General features: G+C 36.2%; 1 protein-coding gene across 4 annotated transcripts in view; it reads right to left on the bottom strand.

Annotated features, from left to right (window-relative positions):
• C7 (complement C7) overlaps window positions 1–20,624 on the bottom strand; it is a 62,622-nt gene extending 41,998 nt beyond the window's left edge. For 3 of the 4 annotated variants that reach the window (XM_087189337.1, XM_021261462.2, XM_087189336.1), the window contains exons 1-5: window positions 20,441–20,624; window positions 14,405–14,460; window positions 10,230–10,305; window positions 3,746–3,887; window positions 793–940 (exon numbers count right to left, since the gene is read on the bottom strand). In XM_087189337.1, the coding sequence (XP_087045463.1) occupies window positions 793–940; window positions 3,746–3,887; window positions 10,230–10,305; window positions 14,405–14,460; window positions 20,441–20,446 (428 nt within the window). In that variant the 5' untranslated portion in view covers window positions 20,447–20,624. The remainder of the gene's footprint in view (window positions 1–792; window positions 941–3,745; window positions 3,888–10,229; window positions 10,306–14,404; window positions 14,461–20,440) is intronic. The other variant, XM_004848579.4, reaches the window with a different exon arrangement.
• Between the last annotated feature and the right edge of the window lie 1,150 nt (window positions 20,625–21,774).

Raw genomic sequence — 21,774 nt, 5'->3', positions numbered from 1 at the left:
ACAACATATTTTTGTAACACACAGGCTTGTTGTATCTATGGCAACAGCTGGTTTTGAATTGAGTCTATGGATGAAACCAATAAGATTGAGTTTACTCTGGAGGAGAGAAAGCTTTCCCCAATGAATTTTCAACTTATCTTCTCTGATTATGCTGAATAGTATACTCCTTAAAGTAACTTTATTCTATTTCCCTGGTAATAAATTTTAAAATATAGGAAAATCACACCTATTGCTCCAAAATAGATTATTTTATATCCTTAAAGCTTAACTTAGGTAAGATGACCCCCAAAATTCCTCAGAATTTGTTTCTAAAATTCAAACACAGGATTTTCCCAGTCTCACTTGGAAACTTGACAACTAGTCTAGGCAGTCACTTTTTAGCCTGGGTGTTGCAACAAACTTGTTTCTCTCTTTCCTCTCTGATTCTGTCATCATTCTCTTGAATAGTGGTCCCCTCCCCCCTTCATCCCCCCCCACACACACACACATGGGCTCCCATAGTGTGACCAGCTGTCCAGACTTCACTGGGAGTGAAAGATTTCCCCAGATGCAGGACTTTCCATGCTAAAACCAGACTATCCCAGGACAATGGGTTACTCTACATCTTATTACACATATCTAAAGGTACATGGATATGAATTTTTAAAACTGCTTTAGCATGTGGCAAAGAACTCTGAGCCAATAAAAAGTTTTGGCTATTGAGTGACTTGTTACTGGACTCACCAAACTATAAGATAAAACAAAGTTAGAAACTAAAACCCATTGATATAGCTAGGCTACTCAGCATCTTACCCATTGCCAGTAAGTTCTATGTTGGGAGGAGGTTGATCAGTGTCACAGGAAAGTCTGCTTTCTGAGTCCTCACATCTGTCCTCATCAGTGCCATCTTCTTCGCAGTCAGAATCCCCATTGCAAACCAAGGATTTGCTGATGCACTGACCTGAACACAAGAAAAAACACCCATGCAAATGCAAAGAGAGGAGAAAAATGCTACCTGGGGTCAAAAAGCACTTTCACCACAACACTGCACTGATGCACTATAGTGAATTTGAGATAGCTCCTTAGAGTGTGTAGAGAAGGACTAGTGCTTATTTTGGTCTCCATTTTGCAGCACATAGCATGATTCTCACCTTGGCCAGACACAAAATTTATAATAGGACCAGAAGGTAAAATTGAAGTCCTCACCCATTACCATCAAATGGTTTTGTCTAAATCTCCCAAAACCCAATTGCTGGTAACTACTGGGAAGACAGATCGATCTCCTGCCCTTCAGGGGTTTTTTCTGTAATTATTAAATAAGATGCCAATTTTGTATTTTCCTTACTGGTTTATATTTGTAATCTTTGAGAGCATGAGAACTGGATCAAAAGGGTGAAAATCAACATTTATTTAGCTTCCACTCTGTTCATGACCCTCTTCTTCATTTGGGAGTACAAATATGAATAAAATAGTCTTTGTCAAACTTTTCATATGCTTTGGAATCTAAAAAGAAAGACTATGAAGTAGGAAGATATTTGTTATCTAAGTCTAGGATACCAAGAAACCACTGGCGAATACCAGATGATCTAGCCCTGCCTACCTCCCCAATATCATTTCAGCTATCCATTACTAGCTTCCTGTCCCTAGTCATATTGGGCCATTTACATGAATCAAAGGCCTGATTTTCGGACATCTCCAATGATTGTACACTTATCATTTTCTCTGTGTAGAAAGTTTTCCTCTGGCTATCTCCTACTTATACTTCAAGAATCATGTTAGGCCAGGGATTTAGCTCAGTGGTTCCGGCGCCTGCCGTGCAAGCTCAAGGTCCCGAGTTCGAGCCCCATATAAAAAGACAGAAAAAAAACAACAGAATCAAGTTAAGGCAGGAGTGGCGGTGCATGTCTATAATGCCAGCACTCAGAAGACTGAGGCAAGAGGATCATCAGCCTGGGTTACATAGTGAGTTCAAGGCCAAACTGAAGTACATAGTGAGACCTTGTCCCAAAAGAAAAACAAAGAATCAAGTTAAATATTTAAATATTATCATCTCTTGAAAACATCCCTACACCACAGATGATGATGGATATTCTTTGTCTGTGTCTTCACTGGATGTTTGTGAGCAAATACCCCCTTACTATAGTATGTAGCTATATCACTCCACTGTCACTTGAAGCAATGCCACAAATACTTCTTGGGAGTCCACTATGTACAAGGCACTCCAGATTCCAAAATGAAAGAAATACAACCTGTATCTTCAAGGAGTTCATAGTTTACCAAAAGGGACTTGCAGGCTAACAAATAATTCAGACTATAGATAGTACAAAATATAAAGGGAACACAGAAAAGTAATTAGTTAATTAGTTCTATCATTTGAGGGGCTAGGAAAGGCTTTCTAAACCAGCTACCATCAGATTTGGAATTTGAAACAATAATAAGAATTTAACAGGCATTGTGGAATAGCATTCCTTTATTATTCTGCCCACAAAACTTTAACATTTTTGAGAAAAGAGGCTTTATGCTTCATATCTATGTTCACAATCCCTCACCACCACTATATTTGGATCATAAAAAGAGTAATAAGTGTTTATTAAAAGTTATTGAATTAATCAGATTGCATAAATGTCACATAGACAAAACTTTAAATAATATTAAATGCCCAAACTATGTTATATCTCCTCATGCATGGGAGTCAGCTGTACATGGTATGATCAAAAATACAGTGAATGTTAATACAATTTTTAATTATTAAATTAAAAGACATATTGCCATTAATTCCCTTCAAAATATTTTGTCACACTTATCTTATTTGGACACAATTATCTTATTATTCTTGCCACATTCTGAAGCAGTTCTGAATGTCCTCTTCCATGAGTGCCATTAGTTGCACTGTTGTTGCTGCCTCCATGCCCTGAATTGATTCAAAACATTTACCTTTCATGGTCATTTTGACTTTGAGGAAGAGCTAAAAGTCGCTCGGTGTCAGATCTGTTGAATAAGGTAGATGAAGACACACTAGAATGTTTTTATGAACCTGCTTTTCTATGGAATGGCACTTGGCCACAGTGTTCACTGTATTTTTTAGAACACCTCATACAGACACTAGCATAAGACACTGCTTCCAAAAGTGGCAAAAACAAGGAGTGGGGAAAGGAAGCAAAATGAATTAATATGGGATATGTATGTGCACCAGCTGCCCATGACACATTCATTATGCATCACAAATATGTACTTACAAAAGAAGAAAAGGAACAAGGGCATAAGTGTGCTTGAAATGAGAGAAGGGGGATTCACTTCAATGTGTCTTTTACTGTGATAAAATTTTATTTAAATAATCACCTTGTATTTTGATCATACCTCATATTGCTCCTTGATTTGCCACTTTTAATTACTTTTCTTATAAACATAATAATTTGGGTAGGAACAATGTTTTTGCTCAGCCTCATGTATATACCCACTGCCTCTTCATCTTCAACAGAAACACAATGACAGGAACAGTTATGGCCTGTTAATAGCTATACAGTAATTCAATTCAAAGACCCAAAGAGTATTTCTGCCTTCAAAACCAGATGCCCCCCTTGCCCTTGGAGGAATGACAGTTAAGTGTGTGATGAATATACCCACAAAAATCCTACTGATATTTGAGGAAAAATAATATATAGGTCAATATAAATTCAGTAAAATTTGACAGATATATATCAAGCAAATTAAACAAATAGCACTTGAATTTAAAGTCTGCACCTTGAGCCTCTGAAAAGCAAATTACCTGAGAAACACCTGAAACGCTCTCCACAGCCCACTTCTGTTGGACACCCTTGTGTAGGTTCACATGGCTGTGTTTCAAAAGCACTTCCGGCACAAGATTGACTCCCATACTGTCCATAAACAGCAACTGACCGCCTTCGAATCTAAGCACAACACAAGTAATGCCTTTTGTTGTTATTATAGCCAATTTTCTTTTTCTGAATAATAAAATCTGAGAGAAATCAATACAACTTGAAATACAATGTCCATGAAATTTTTTTTGTGTTCTACAGAAAACCTACAAGATCATTGAACCTATATGCTCTCCTGTCCTTGATTCCACTGACACTTAGAGTAGCATTTATAAGAGATCTCCTAGTTATGTATTTACCTTCAGATTTGAATGAAATAAAACATTGTAGTGAATCTTTGAAAAAATAACTTGAAAGAATGAAGCTTAACGGGGTAGACACATAAGCTAGTAGATTACAATAGAGAATGGATTACTGAAGCTATATACCAAGGGTGAACTTTAAAAGGTGACATGAATTTTGCTGGAGGGAAATTAAGGGTTCTGGGAACAGAGGTTAAGGTGAAGTGGAGTTAGGAGAATCTTAATTAAAGTGGTGGTAATTGATTTGAGCTGAACCTTAGCCCTTCTTAAAGCTATACAACAAAAATAACCCAGAGAGAAATATACTGGTGTGAACACCACACCGCGTTTACAAAACAGAGTGCAAAGGCAAAGCTACAATTTCCAACGGACTTTACCAGCCAATAAAGAACACTGACCTCTGAAAGGGAAAATCTGTGAAATGGGGAAATTGAGGCAATCATCAAGCTAAGTAAGAAACTTACAACTAATTTTCTCTACAATTCATTTAATTCTCATTCAATATGAGGCATGTATCTAATGTTTAAACAAAAATAAGGATGTAAACAATCCTTTTCCTCTTTACTGGCAATCAAATTAAAGATGCATCTTTCAGGACTCTTCCTGTACTCACCCTTCACCATTAATAAAAACAAACCAAATCTCATTTCCAGAAGATCAACAGGATGAGTAGGTATACAAAACAATTTTGAATTTACTCAACCACTCTAAATTGGGTTAGAAATTAGGATCCCTTGGGGCAAGTAGTAACAACTCTGTTATTTGAACTCTCAGTACATTTGCATCAGCTGGATGACATCTTTCACTGAGTCCAAGCAGAAGAAACATGAGTGAGGAGTGGAATCCTGTAAAGATTCTTAATTCATTTTCAGTTTCTGTTTTAAATTGGTAAAGACAAGTCTCAAGTGTGATTTATCAGTGTGTCCTTTTCTGAGGTTCCAAACCACCGATGGTGGTGTTGTAGGGAATGCTGTCCTTTGCATATTAGCAGGGTGTCCCTGCAGCGTGCCCACTCTCAACAGGCTCACTGTCACCTGTCAGATTCTGATCTCATGACCCTTTTTCATTTTCACTTGTCTCTTTCCAAGTAAAACTTTTTTGTTATAATCTAGGGACACATCCATCGCACGATGACCTTCACTCAAAGAAAAAAATTCTTATGTGAAAAATGCCCTCTTTCTGTTCACCTCTATTTTAGAGTTTTTCCTCATTTACAAATAATAAAAATGTTTTATGTGCTTGGTGTTTCTTTGACTTTTGTCTCATTATTCATGTACCTTTTTGCTTATAACCAGGGTTGTCAACTACATTTGCTAGGAAACAAATGTTTCATTGTGTAGCTTGTTTTGAAAATACCATACATGTAGCAACTAAGTAAAAATTTGATGAAAATGACAAGGCTTCCAACTAGTTCTTATAATATGACTTTGTTATTTTAAGAATTTTAAATTATATATATTATACTATCTATCTATCTATCTATCTATCTATCTATCTATATATATATATATATATCCCAAACTAAACCATTTAAAAATAGTTCAACCATTCAAGTGATTTGAAACTTTAAGGCAAATATTGTATTTCTAGGAATTTATCCTAAGAAAATTATGAGAAAAAAAGACAGATATCTATGTACAAAAATGTTCAGTAAAACTTTATTTATAATAAAAAATGGAAGTAACCCATATATGAAACAATAGGAAAGTGAAAATTTTAGGTATATTCACATAATAGATCATAATACAAATGTTGTTAAGTTCATGCTAATAGTATAGTATTAGGTTAAAATATTATAACACAAAATGATAATGAAATAGTTCTATTTTTTTAAAAATAACAACAGAAATAAAATGAGCTGAAAGAATAAAATGCTGATATATTTGTTTCTTTCAGTAGAAGTAAGAACATTGTTTTCTTTCTTTTTTTTTTTTAATTTGTTGAGACAGGGTCTCACTATGTCGTTTAGGCTGGTTTCGAACTCCCTATGTAGCCCAGGCTGGCCTCAAACTCATGGCAGTCCTCCTGCCTCAGTCTCCCAAGTGCTGGGATTATAGGCATATGCCACCATGCCCGACTGTGAATGTTGTTTTATTTCTTTACACATAATTTTTTTTCAGTGAACATTTTGGAAAGAACAGAACATTTTTATAATCACATAATAGTCAGATCAAGTCTAGTATTTTATTTGTATTATTCAAAAATTAAACTTTAAAACATTTCAAAATGATTTTTTATGGTTGGTTGTTCACTATTTGAGAAGAAAAACAAAACAATCATTTTGCCCTTTGCCAGTGTTTGTTTGAAATGAGAAGAAAGCCTGAAACTAGTGAATAAAAAGTAGGTTTTGAATTGTTTCCTAATTCTACTTCATGGTATTCCTATTTATCTAATAGCTAGTAAGTAGCATTTAACTTTTAGCCTATGTACATTTCCAGTCACAGGCAGGATTTAGGACAGTCCCTCAAAAAAATGAATGTAGAAATTACTTTATTACGGCACCCGGAAGGAAGCTCCCCCGCTGCCATCCCAGGTTCCTAGGGCACTGAAGCTCAGCCGGTCTCAACACCCGGAAGGAAGCTCCCCCAGTGCCATCCCAGGCTCCTAGGGCCAAGAAGGTGAGCTGGTCCCAGCACCCAGAAGGAAGTTCCCCACCTCCATCCCAGGCTCCTAGGGCAGTGATGCTCAGCTGGTCCCAACACCTGGAAGGAAGCTCCCCCGCTGACATCCCAAGCTCCTAGGGAAGAGAAGGTGAGCTGCGTGGGCACCAGAAGTATCCCCCTCCCCCATGGAAATGAGAAGACACATAAACAAGCCTCAAAAACAGACTTCCAGATCACCTACAGCAACCCCAAAGGGAAACGAGATGGAACACGCTGATACTCAACCACCTGGACTCTCTGAACTGGCAACAAAAGAGGATCTGGGAAAAATCAAATCAGAAATAATTACTCAGATAACAGCAAAGATTTTGGTCATGGTGCAAGACATAATTAATAAACCTAGAGAGGACATAGATAAAAAAATAGAGGTTCTGAGGAACATGATGGAATCCCAACATAGGAAACAAATGGAATCCATAAAACAGATACAAACAGATTTCCAAGAGATTAAAAACTCCATCGAAAGTCTGCGCAGCAGAATGAACCAATGTGAGGATAGAATTTCACATATCAAAGATAAGATTGCAATTAGTGAGGAGGAAAAGAAAAATTGCTTTAAAATTGTAAGGGAACACGAGAAATCAATCCAGCAGCTGCTAGACGATGCAAAGAAGAATAACACAAGACTGATTGGAGTCAATGAAGAAAGAGGAGAGAGTGCAGATGACATAAAAAAACTCTTCACAGAAGTGATGGCAGAAAACTTCCCAAGGAGAGGAAAAGAACTTGACATACAGATAAGTGAGGCATATAGGACTTCAGCCAGCCTTGATCAAAAAAAATCTACACATAGGCATATAATAGTTAGGATTCCAGAAATCCAACAGAAGAACAAAATTCTACAAGCAGTGAGAGAAAAGAAACAAATCACATACAAAGGAAAGCCCATCAGAATCACAGCAGACTTCTCAATGCAAACCCTCAAGGCAAGAAGAGCTTGGAGTGAGGTATTTCAAACCCTAAAGGAAAACAGCCTCCAACCCAGATTGATGTACCCTGCAAAAGTATCTTTCAAACTTGATGGAGAAATAAGATACTTTCATCATAAAGAGCACCTCAGGAACTTCATGAATATCAAACTGGCACTCCAAAAAATTTTAGACAATACCCTAGGAAAATTCAATGAGGATCACAACCCCAGGAAACCCAGCAGAATGAATCCATTGGGTGTGACAAATTAAACGCAAAGGGGGAGAACTCAACAAAAAGAAAAAGTCATGACAAGGCTTTCAAAACTTTTGACTTCATCACCCTAATGAGTGTATAATTCAATCGTATTATTGTACTGATCAGTATTTTTCTGATTCTAGAATTGCACACTATTCCTTGTGCTATACTGACTATTTATCATCTTCTTATGTCTACATTTTAATTGGGTTGTCTATTAATGAGCTCTAAGAATTCTTTATATATTCTGCTCATAGGTTATATGCATTGTACATATGGTCCGTTTAAGGACTACCTTTCATTTTAATGATGTCATTTAAAGTTCTAAATTTTGATGAAATCTCATTTATCAATTTTTTTCTTTTATACATCATGTTTTTTGTATCTTACATAGTTCTTGCCTACCCTGAATTCATAAATATTTTCCTTATAATTTCTCCTTAAAGTTTTATAATTTTAGGCTTTCTTATTTAGGTTCTTGAATCCCTTCAAGTTATTTTCATGTATGGAAAAAAAGAGGTTGAGGTTAATTTTTTATATGTGGATACCAGGTGTTCTAGTGCCGTTTGCTGAAGACACTATCTCTTCCTTGGCTCTTGAATCGAGTTTATATTCTATAAAATGCTAATGTTAAATAATCTTTCAAAACTCAGTGGACCATATATGTGTGGTTCTATTTCTAGATTCTCTGTTTTATTCAAATGATCTATATGTCTTTCCTTACACCAACACTGCCTTGATTACTGTAGCTTTAGAAGAAGTCTTAAAATTGGGTGCTAAAAGTCTTCCAACACTGTTTTTGTTTTTGTTTTTGGCTTTTCTGGGTCCTTTGTACTCCTACATAACTTTTAAATTTCAATATCCAGTTCTCCATTTATAGCAAGTATACACAGACCTGAATTTTTATATATACCTTGTGTTTTCTAATCCTGCTAAATTCAAGTACAAGTTCTAGGGGCTCCTAGAGATTTCTTAGTATTTTCTCTGTAGATGATCCTTTCATCTACATATAAAGATTTTGCTTCTGTCATGCCAATCCTATCCTAGCTGAGTCATTTTATTGCCAGACTATTTTGGTTTAGACCTATGTTTCAAAGTCTAATGGACAGATGAAGAGTAGGCATATAAGCCCTTGTTCCCCACTTTAGAGGGAAAGCATTGTATCATCTCCATTCATAGAAGGAGTTTTTGTTGGAAGTATGGAGTACATGTCTTTGATCTGTTGAGAAGGTTCTGTTCTACTTCTAGTCTCCTGATAGCTTTTACCATGAACAGCTGTAGAATTTAGTCCAATACTCTTTCTCCAACTAGTGACAGGATCATATGGCTTTCTCCTTTCCTCTGTTAAAATGATGACTTTTGGGGGTGGATCTTCCAATGCTGAACCAACACTGCCATCCCTATAATAAAACCACTTTCTACATACTGTCAGATCTGAGTTCCAGTAGTTTGTTTTGTTAAACAAATTTCTATCTATGTTCATACTTTTTTCTTCTATTATCTTTATCCAATTTTAGGATTAGCACAATGTTGAGTTCCTAAAATGAGGGGAGAAGTGTTCCTTCTTTTTCTGCTTTAAATGTTTGATATAATTTATCAGTTAAAATGTTTATGAGCCTGCTGTTGTTGTATAGGTAGGTTTTCAAGCTAGGAATATACTTTCTTTAATAGGTGCTATTCATATTTTATATTTCCTCCAGAGTTAGTTTCATTAATTTGTCTTCCAAGGTACTTCTTAGAAGTTGTCAAATTTATTTCAAAACAGATTTTTGAAATATGCTTTCTATATCCTTTTAAATTCTGTAAAATCTGTGGTAATGTCTCCTAGATCTTAATATTGTAATTTTAAAAATGTATAACTGATATTGTGTAACAGGAAGAAAAGGTCTAAAAGAGCAGGGGAATTGTGAGGGGTAGGGGAAGGGGAAAAAAGGAAAGAAAAAAATAAGAGAAGAGGAAAAAAATGGAAACAAAGTCTTTGCAAATAGGGAAGGGTGGAGGGGGTGAAGAGAGGGCAAGGGAGGGGAAAAAAAATAAAAGCCAAGAGACTCATGTAATGGTACAAGATCTCAATGATGAATGTAACTGTATTTTATACCTAAAATGTACCAATAAAGTTAATGGAGGAAAAAAAAAGAAAAAAAAAGAAATTACTTTATTACAATATTAATTATTAAATAAGCCATTCTTTTCTCCCATCAAAATCACTAAAATAAGTTTCAAAACCCATTAACAATAATTAATGAATATTCTAAAGCTAATACCATGGTAGCCAGACCTACCTGAATCTTGGTGCAGCCATTGCATTCTGACCAAGGGCCATATGGATTCCACTGGCAGTTGACTGGCCGAGAAGCACTGTCACCGTGTCAAATTGTCCATTGTAAAGTGGGTGAAAAGACAAGCAAGAGCACATAAAGAACACACAAAAATGGTCAAAAATAGTCAAAAATTCTTCAAAAATATTTTTCTAAGAGATGCTAAACGTGTCCTAAAATATATTAAAACAGAGAGAAAGGAATTCATTTTATTAAAGATTAACATTGATTGAACATCTATTATATACATGGTACTACTAAGACATGTAAAAATAATAAAAGAGATAGATGGTTGACCATTGATCGAATGGCAGAGACATAGATGTACAGGCAAATAATCAAAATACAATATGTCTAATTTAATAAATTTCATAAGAGAGATGTCACAACTTAACATTTTGTAGAAATATAGACAGAAAAGTGTTCAGAGAGCTAAGGAGATGGGTGAGATCATACAGGAGAAAGGCTTTATGCATGTGAAGGGATTGTGAATTGAAGAGTTATCCAAAAGCTTAACTGAGAGAAAAGAAACTAAGATTACCCTGTGAAAATGGATCAAAGATCTAAAAGTTAAAACAGAAACACTAAATCTGCTGGAAGAGAGAATAGGTAGAATTCTTGACATTGGTGTAGGCAAAGACTTTATGAACAAAATCCCCTGATCACACTGGAAATATCACAAAAAATCAACTGGGGCCTCACCTTATTAAAACCTTTTGCATTGCAAAAGAAACAACCAACTCACAGAGTGAAGAGACAACTCACAGTGTGGGGAAAAAAACTTTGCCACCTGTTCCTCAGACAAAGGGCTAATATCTAAAATATATAAATAACTCAAAAAATCAGACCCCACCCAAATTTAAAGGCCCAATTCAAAAACAGGCATCTGAAATGAATAGACACTTCTCACATAAAGAAGTACAAACAGCAAATAAATATATGAAAAAGTGTTCAACATCACTGGTCATTCAAGAAATGCAAATTAAAACAACACTGAAATTCCATTTCACTCCAGAAGGAATGACTATTATTAAGAAATCTACCAATAACAAATGCTGGAGAGGCTGTAGGGAGAAAGGAACCCTTCTCCACTGTTGATGGGAATATAGACTGGTGCAACCACTGTGGAAATCAGTGTGGAGATTCCTCAAAAACCTAAAACTAGAGGTTCCACTTGACCTAGATATTTCCCTTCTTGGTATATCCCTAAAAAAATTAACAGCATCATACCACAGTGATATATGCACACACATGTTTATAGAGGCACAGTTTGTAATAGCTAAATCTTACAAACTGCCTGAATGCCCATAAAACAATATATGGATAAAGGAGTTGTGGTTTTTTATACAGTGGAGTACTATTCAGCCATAAAGAAGGATAAACTTGAGACATTTCTAACTAAGTGGATGCACCTTGAGACCATAGTCTTAAGTGAAATAAATTAGATACACATGTTTAAACATCACACAGTTTCTCTGGGGTGAGAAAGCAAAAGTGTAAATAAGGACCAAAATACACAATAGATATTGAGAAATGGGAAGAAAATGTCTAAATGAGACAAGAAACAAGGGAGAGAGAAAGGAGAAAGCAAAGAAGGGACAAGAAAAAAAGAATAGAAGGAAAAAATGGAAACAAAGCTTTTGTAAATAAAGAGGATTAAGAAGGTTTGAAGGGAGGGGAGGGGAATAGGAAAAAAAGAAGTAAAATTGGTAGATATCTAAAATACAGGGAACTAGAATCTAGAATATACCAATCTAAAATATACCAATCTAAAACATACCAATCTAAAATATATCAGTAAAATCTAAAATATACCAATAAAATAAAAGAGAAAAACACAGAAAGTTAACTGGTAGAACTTAAAATAGATAAAACCCTTGAAGATGTAGGAGTAGGCAAGGACTTTCTGAACAGAATCCCAGTGGCACAAGAAATAGTACCAAGTATAAACAAATGGGATCATGTTAAATCTGAAATCTTCTAAACATCAAAGGAAACAACCAACAGAATGAAGAAACAACCTACAGGATGGGGGAAAATTGCCAGCTATTCCTCAGTCAAAGAATAACATATAGAAATATAAAGAATTCAAAACAATTACACCTCCCCAATTAAAAAACCCAATCAAAAATGGGCAACTGAAATGAATAGGCACTTCTCAGAGGAAGTACAAATAGCCAATAAATACATGAAAAAATGTTCAACATTACTGGCCATTAGAGAAATGAAAATTAAAATGACACTGAGATTCTATCTTACTCCACAAAGAATGGCCAGCATCAAGAAATCAAATAATAACAAGTCCTAGTAAGGCTGCAGGAGGGAAAAGGAATTCTTCTACATTGATGGTGGTAATGTAAACTTCTACAATCACCATGGAAATCAGTATGGAAATATCTTAAGAAACTAAAAATAGAAATTCCATTTTATGCAACTCTTCCCCTTCTAGTTATCTTCTCAAAAGAGTTAATGAAATTATATTACCCTGATACATGCATACCCACGTTTACAGCAGCACAACTAAATCTTTGAAGCAGTCTATATGTCCATCAACAGATGAATGAATAAAGAAAGTGAAGTATTATACATAATGGAGTCCCACTCCGCCATAAAGAAGGACAAACTTGAGTCACATGTAGGAAAATGGATGAATGTTGAAGCATAACGTTAAGTGGAATAAATCACACACATGGGCTTAAGTCTAACATCGCTTCTATTATACGAGGAACCCAAAACATAAATAAAGAGAAAAAAGAAAAGGCAATAGGAAGTAGGGAGATAGATTTTTCTCAAATTATAAAGGGATCAAGAGATGGAGGGAGGGGAGAGGGAAAGGAGGAAAAGGAATGAAAAAAAGAATTGAGAAGTGTTATGTACATGCAATAACTCCCCACAAAAATGTAATCATTATGTAACGCAAATATGTACTGAAAAAAATAAAAACCGAGAAAAAAAAATGATCCTGTGAGATGTAGAAAACTTAAAAACAAGCAGAAGCTAAACAGACAGTAATCTGTGTAAATGTTCCCCATGTTCACTTAGGCAATTTCTCAAGCACATACCAAGTGGTGCGATGGGAGCTTAAACAATTCCACCAAATAAAGTACATGTGGAAATGGAGAGCTGACGCTTGCATGATACCAACCGTGGAAGAGAATGCCTGGGCTACCCCTAAGTGATTGAGGAAGACCTGCCAAAACATGAAGAAATCAGGATTCCCAATTTCTGGATTCCTAGCACATTTTGCAGGTGGGAGACATCTTGAGCCAAGGTGATTATTGTGTATCTTGAGAAAGTCGGATTACCTTGAAAGAAATAAAGCCCATCCTCCTGTGTGTAACCCTCCAGAGTTTTTATGAAACCATTTGTTTTCATATCTCACTAGTACCTGAGTATCTTGATCCTTAAACAATCCAAATTTATTGTTGTCTACTTTGTGTCGCAAGGAAAGGCAGAGGCCTCCTCCAAACACAGAGGCTTCGGAAGGAAAGCTCCTTTGGCTTTCTCTCCTCCATGTTCTGACGTCACCAAGTGCAGAGCCCTGCAATCACTTGTATTGTAAGGATGGGTTTTAGGATCTGAATCACCAAGGAGACCCTCAGAGCCATCTCACCGCTCTGTATCCTGGGTCCTCTCACAACCCCTGATACATATTCTGATAGTTTCATCAAGTGAACTGACCTGTTCCCATCAATCTGACAGTGAAAACAAGACAAGGTCCTGAGCAAATGATTCTGGCTTTTTTCCAGGTCTCAAGAGTGGATAAATCTATTTTCTTAAAATACTCTCTACCTTTAAAATCCAGAGAATATTTTGTGAGGATTACAGTCAAAGTTCAAGTGCTGCTCTAGGAAGTGGGATTCTCTGAATTACAGATAAAACCACAGTACTGGGCTAAAAGCTTGTATGTATTTTTAGTCTTCAGCTATCTTCTTTACAGGGAAAAATAAGCTAAAATAAAAATAAAAATAAAACACACTTTTGTTATGATTGCCTTTTCTGAAAATATAGAAGAACAAAATATGTTGGAGGGATAAGCATGCTCAAGTTGCAATGTGAAACTTAGATCATTCTAAATAATTTCCTTTAAAAAAATTCATACTTTCAATGACTTCAACACACAACCAAAAAGTTCTCACCTTGAAAAAACTTGAAACTCTCCTGTAAATCCCACCAAAATGATTAAGCTTATTACCTGGAGAAGAAAAACAATAAAGCATTAAAAGTATTATTTTAGCTTTCATTTTTCCCCTTATTAGTATATGTTTGTGATATACAACAAATTCATTCATTGAGGAAATTGGAACGTGTACATATGCATCAAAGCTTTCTTTTTTTTAATGAGTTGAAAACTAATACATTTGTACAATTCCTGATTTATGGGTTGAAAATATAAAAAATGAAAGAACCATGTAAAAGGCTAAATGATTGCTTTTCTTTTAAGACACCATTTTAAATAGAAGTTTGAAGGTTCTTTAAAAAGTTAAAAATAGAGCCACCATATGATCCAGCAATTCCACTAGTGTGCATATATCCAAAGGAAATTAAATCAGTATGTGGAAGAGACATCTCCCCTCCCACGTTCATTGCAGCATTATTCCTAATAAGACAGAAAATCAACCTAAGTGTCTGTCACTGGATGAATGGACAAAGAAAATATTTTCAAAACTATGAAATGGGGGGTATAGCTCTATGGTAGAACACTTCCACCATAGAAAAAGAAAAAGGAAATGTGATACCTATCCACACATTGAAATACTATTCAGCCTTTTAAAAAGAAAGAAACCTTGCCATTCACAATAATACAAATGCCCCCACGGGGTACTATGTTAAAGGAAATAAGCCAAGCACAGAAAGACAAATATCGGATGACACCTCACTTATAAGTGGAATCAAAAAATGTTGAGTTCATAGAAGTAGAAAGTAGAATTACCAGGGGCTGAAGACAAGGGGGTGGGGGAAAAGGGCTGATGGGGAAATAATGGTCAGAGGATAAAATTTCAGTTAGGAAGATAGATCTATCGTACAACCTGATGACTATATTATATAACACTGTTTTCTATTCTTGAAAATTTCTGAAAGCAGATTTTAAGCGTACTCACCACAAAAGTACGTATGTGAGGTAATACATATGTTAATTAGCTCAATGGAGCCTTTCCATAGTGTTTCATACTGTAAAATATGACGTACATAAGTACACACAATTTTTACTTTTAATTTAAGAAATAAAAATATTTAAGGTAAAAAATCTATGTAATTCTGTGGACTACATCTCATACTGTCCATTTTTGTAAAGACAACTAGGGACTGGGTAATGCATAGACAAACAAATTGAAAACACTCCACCCATTTAAATGACCTCAGGCATTTCCTTCGTGGTCATCTTTCTGTCCCTGGCTCCACTCCCCCCTCTCTAACTTCAGCACCCCCAGGGATACCTGGAGGGGAGAGAAAGCCTGGAAGCAGCCGCAGTTCTGATAGCTAAAGAGTTAAAAAGGAAAGGAGGTCTGTGAATGAGTAATCAAAAGTTGAGGAGTAAGCCATAGGCAGGGGGTGGTGACTCTGATTTTATGCTTGGGTACTGTGGGAGGCTCCCTCAGTGCTTAAAACACCCCAAGGCCTTTTATAATCATCTTTGTGTGGTAGCACAGGCCGAAATATTGAGGATCTGACAAGTTACAAAAATATGTGTAAAATATGATTATATTTCATTTGAAAACTCAAACACATATTAAAAACAAATCTAGAAAGAAATATAACAAAGGATAATAGTTTATTTCTGGCTGTGAAATTATAGGCAGTTTCTATTATCTCATTTTTATTTGAATCTATTCCACTTTTACTGACAATTGAAGGTGAGGATGCATATAATTAAAGTCTTTACTGATAACTCTAAGAATATCACACATACTCAATTCACAACTCGGTTTAAAAGACCTTAAGATCATCTTATCCCACAGTTCAAGAGCCCAGAATGCTTTGCCTTCTACCTGAGTTCCTAAACATCTTTTCCCTCGATATACCTATGGAGTTTCTTTCCAAAATTTTTTCCAGACTCTCCCACTAGCCTTCCTATATCAACTCCCTTCTAATTAGATATCTTCCTTTTAGTTATAAAATCTTGCTGGCTTACTTCTGGCTTTTATAGTCCAAATAAATCTTTTAGCCTATTATCCATGAACTGTGGACAAAAGAGAAGACAGTAAACAATGATGAAGGAAGCTATGAATAGTTTTTTTTGCCTTTTTAACAAACATTTGAAGTATATAACCTTTAAGAATTTCTTTTTAAATTACAACATTTATGGGGTTTTTTTCAGCTATATTCCTTTCTTCTGTGTTACTGCAACTCATTTTTTTTCTGTCCCTGAGAGACCATGTTGCATAGCTTTATTCATCACCCTTAGGCATTAACGAATAGTGGTAGTTTTAGAAAATAAAAATTGTAGAAAACCTAATATTCAAACTTCAAAGTATCATTAATTTTGTGTTTCTCACCTACTTGCAGTTTCTGAGTGCTTCTAATAGGGAAGGGGTGAGTCTCACTTTGAAATTCCTCCACCTCACTTCTGTCACCCACTGCTCAAGCTGCCTGTCTTCTTCAAAGCCAAAACAGCAGTAGAGAGGGATGAGAGCCAGGAAGGATCTTGCTTGAGATCTAGTTGGAGTCTGGTGATGGTAAATCAGAGTGCAGCTGTTTGAATGCTGGTTACCTCTATCTCTCAAGGTGTTTTGTTGTTCTTTGGTGGTCTCCCTACTGGAGATCTATAACCACGCTTCCCTAGCACAAATGATTCATCACTTGACTTTCACCACTTCTAAGCTGATGCTGTATGTTGGAGTTGCCTCATCCTGTGGGTGGTCCATCTCTCTGGCAGACTCCTTGACTACCCAAACCTGGCTCTGTGTGTGTGTGTGTGTGTGTGTGTGTGTGTTGCTGGGCATTGAACTATTGAACCCAGAGTATTTACATCTCCAGCCCTGTTTTACTTTTTATTTTGAGACAGGATCTTGCTAAGTTGCCCAGCTATCTCCCTTTATGGCCCACCCACCCCTAGTCCACGGGACACCTGAACATATCCTTGTCCTGCCAGATCCTGAGTATCCAGGCTGTACTCAGAGCTACTGAGTTGATCTACTCTGCTGAAGGCAGGCCTGTGCCTTTAATTTTTCCCCAAATATGCATCAAGTATCATTCCCTTTGTTCTTCACACTTTAAGGAACACAAGCTTGCATACTGTTGAGGATGGGGGATGTCATGAGGTTCACCAGACAGACTTAAGGTTATTCTTTTTATAACATTGCATAGAATGTCCAACATCTCACTTTAAAGTCTGAGAGTCCTGGGTAATTTTCTTGGTTTTTGACCCTCAGCCAAAACATGCATCATGAAAGGATTCATTTTTAACATCCTGATAGATGCGGTGTTTTGTTTTGTTTTGTTTTTTGAGACAGGGTCTTTGACTGTGAATCCACTATACAGCCCAGGCTGGCCTCAAAATCACACTCCTCCTGTCTCAGTCTATCAGTTGCTGCAATTACAGATGTGCACCACCATGCCCAGCTTGTTAGGTGGTTGTAAAAGAATTTCAACTAAATTTTAGGGAATAAACTTTTCATCATAGGTATCTTTACCACCACCTTCCCCATGCACCTACTCCTTCTTTAACCCATCAAGGTTAGTTTATTGTAAGGCCAGTTCTGTTCACAAGTTATACAATCTGAGTCCACTAACAGAAATAAATCTTAAAACTTCTGGCTAAAGTCTCTGAAATGGAAGTAGTTATTATTCCTTCCTTCACAAATAGTATCATAACTAATAAGCAATGGAGATAAAAGTCACAAATAAATAAGCAGCTACATAAATGACAGAGATAGACATGAGCTGATTCTATAAAAGAATTAGCTTAGAATTAACTAGGTTGTCAATGTAACTCAGCTGGATGTACATCCTCCTGATTATCTTCTCTTCATTCTCATTCCTGGATGAGTTGTAGCTCTACAGGATACTTCTAATATGTTCCAACCACAGCCCAGATCTGAGATATCACTGCTCCCGACCATTCCCTAGGTTCACAGACTACAGGCAGAATTCAATTCTAGTGGGCTGGGGATTTAACTCAGTGGTTCTGCGCCTGCCTCGCAAGCTCAAGGACCCGAGTTTGATCCCCGGTACCAAAAAAAAAAAAGAATTCAATTCTAGGAAGACACCATAAATTGCTGAACACAGGCAACTAAAGGAAAGCTCCTTTGGCTTTGAAGTCCTAAAACGTCTCACACCCGAATTATCTCCTATAAAAGAGACACTGAGAGATCCAAAGAGGATTCTGGAATCACCTCTCTGAATTAATTTACATGGATGGATGAGAAGGCAAAATATTATCCTCCTTTAAAAGACCAGGCATGGAAACCATTTCTGATTTCTCAAGATTTGAAGGCTTTCCCAATATTCCTTCTTTGAAATGTACCCAAAAACACGGTCTTTTGGATTTATTGGAAAAATACGCATATCTGCTTTCAAATATAGGTGGGAATTCGCCATGCAATTTGAAGTGACACCATCACTTTGTTTGTTGATGTTCTGTCAACCAATTAGAGCATAAAAGCATATTTATTGTCATATCAAAATGCCATAGATGAATGTAAAATACGTTTTTAAGCACAAAACAATTATTAAGACATCTCCTCATAAAAGAAATTGATTGACAGTTAATACAAATATTAGGAAAAATTGTTAGCTAGATGACTTAAGCAAAAGCATCATATTCTTTTTGAGCTAGCAAATATTCCAAGATTTTAAATAGAAATACAAGGTAGAGTAATAAGGATTAAATTGTATCATAATTCTAACTTTCTAAGTCTACTTTATAGTATAGCATCATAACATTAAATAAATTAACTTTATGATGTGTTTAATTTTTAATTATTTAATTCCACATAAGGCAGAGACCATTCAAGACTATATCTTATTCCTCCTCTCACCCCATTAGGGAGCAAGCACGAATTCATACTGCAAATACAATGCATAGTGATGGCTGAAGTAATCCAGCAGCTGCTAGGGGTGCAACATCCTTACTACAATATTACAATGCAACATTTTTAAAGTTTAAATACAAAAGTTTAAAATAATAAAAAAATTAATTTGTGTTTGTATCCCCAAAATTAAGTCTATGAGAGTGATTTCTGTCTTCAGTCTGTGAATATGTGGGGTGGGGGGCAGTGGAAACTGAGCCCAGGGCCTTCACACTGAGCTATATCCCCAGCCATTTTATTTATTTTTTTTATTTTTTGAAACAGGGTCTTGCTAAGTTGCTAAATTGCCCACGCTGAACTCTAACTTGTGATGCTCCTGTTTCAGCCTCTCAGAGTACAGGGATTACAGGAGTGTATCACCACACCCAACTCTGTCTTTAGTCTTGTCTTTGGTCAGGGCTAGGGATGTGGCTCAGTGATAGACCTCTTGCCTAGCATGAACAAGGTCTTGTCTTTGGTTGAATAGTAATTTCTTAAAATATTTGAGGGCCGGGATTTAGCTCAGTGGTTCCGCTGCATGCCTCGCAAGCAAAAGATCCCAAGTTTAATCACCAGTAACAAAAAAAAAAAAAAAAAAAAAAAAAAAAATTTGGCCATTTTGCATTGATCCAACATGTGCATTTGGTAAACCTTTCATTTCACCACTTGACCTTCACCACTGCTTATATCTTCTTATATCTACTTATATCTTCTATTCTCACAATCCTGACCCTTTCATTCAAGATCCAAAACTCTAAAATTCCAAGTATGCAAATTTGCTTTCCTAAAAGCTCTTAGAAAAGTCCACCTAAGACTCACTGCATATCTCCAAATCAAAACAAAGACACTGAAGAAAGATTTTTCACTATGAAATAACAATAGTACTATTATATTTCTTTTTTGCTTTCCCAGGATTCTCATAAACACTGTTTTCAATTCCCTGTTCCCAGCCATCTGAATATATCCTTCAACTAAAAAATAAGAAAATGAATTCTCTTTGACTGAACAATTAAAATATATTTAAATAAGAATTTTTAAAGTTACTTCCAGATACTTTTCTTCTGTATCTTTCTATGTCCTTCTCCTTATTTGATTTCTTACAGTTAAGTATTACCTTCCTTTTGAGATAGCTTCATTACAACACTGATGAAATTATTACCTTACCTTCATGTTTGAAAAAACATCCAGAGCAGAAGAGAGGGGGAAATTTTTCTCTGTAAGGGCCTGGTAAGTTTTCAACAGCAGGAAAGGACCAACAGGCAGACTCTCCCTCAGCTTTTCCTGCTCTGGATTACCATAGCACTCTTTTATAGAGCAAGTGGCCCTGAGATTTAGCTCCTACCCCAACCAGATTCTCCAGGGACACAAAGAGCCTGCCTCTGTACTTCATCTGTGCCTTGAAGCCAGATGCATCTTATCAATTACACAGACTTTAGCTACAGCCAGCTGGAACTGTTTGGAAGATAAAGATATGTTTCTGAGAAATATATCTGTAAATCAGGAAAGACAGCAAATGCTCTCAGTTCAATGTTTAAGAGATTTCCAACCAAAAGAAACTCTGTGGGGCAAGGGATAAGCCTCCTTCCTATTTCAATCAAGTAAACTGAACAGATGTTTTCATGATTCTCTCAGAATACATTATAAACCAGACTTTGAGATTAAACACTGTGTGAAGGAAAAGACCTTGTCTTGGTCCATTGCTATAACAAAATACTGGAGACTAGGGTATTATTAAATAGAGGTTTATTTACCTCCTAGTTCAAGAGGATGGAAAGTCCAGGAGCACCATACCAGCATCTGCTCAGCCCATGGTGAAGACCTTCTTACTACATCATTGCATGGCAGAGGGCATTGCACAGAGATGCCACCTTGAGTCTCTTTTCCTCAGTTTATAAAACCATTGATGTTATCATCAGTGCTCCCCCCTCTCATGACCTCATCTAACTCTAGTTACTTTCCAAAAGCCCCACCTCCAAATACAACTAAAATTGGGCCAGGGATTTAACTCAGTGCCACCACACCTGCCTTGCAAATGCAAGGTACTGAGTTCAATCCCTGGTACTAGAAAAAATAATAATAACATGAGTTTGGAGGTTAAGTTTCCAACACATGAACTTTTGGGGCCACATCCAATTCATAGGAGATTTAAATGTAAATAGAACATTCTGGAATGGAATTTTTCCCAAAACAAAATATAGCCTAACAAAATGCAAAGTCTATCCTTTCATGTTTAACTTACACAGAATAATCACAAAGAGCACCATTTGTTGCAAATATATTTCAGAACATCACTAATTTTCTCCAGAACTTCTCATAATCTTTTAACTGTGTTGGAAAGATCTTATCAAGATCATCTCCATGCTCATTTTCTCTCTTTAGTTGTTTCCTGGTCTTCTGGAAGATCTTCATTTGTTCATAGCTTTGCATCAATTCCAGCAGTTCCCTAACATCATTTTCACAGATGTTATGAAAGGTTGCCTTTTTTGCAAGATTTCACA

This window comes from Heterocephalus glaber, unplaced genomic scaffold (assembly GCF_053883595.1).
Source record: "Heterocephalus glaber isolate CG9 unplaced genomic scaffold, H.glaber_assembly_v1.0 deba00001538, whole genome shotgun sequence".
NCBI lineage: Eukaryota > Metazoa > Chordata > Mammalia > Rodentia > Bathyergidae > Heterocephalus > Heterocephalus glaber.
This window is presented reverse-complemented; position numbering and strand designations above follow the sequence as displayed.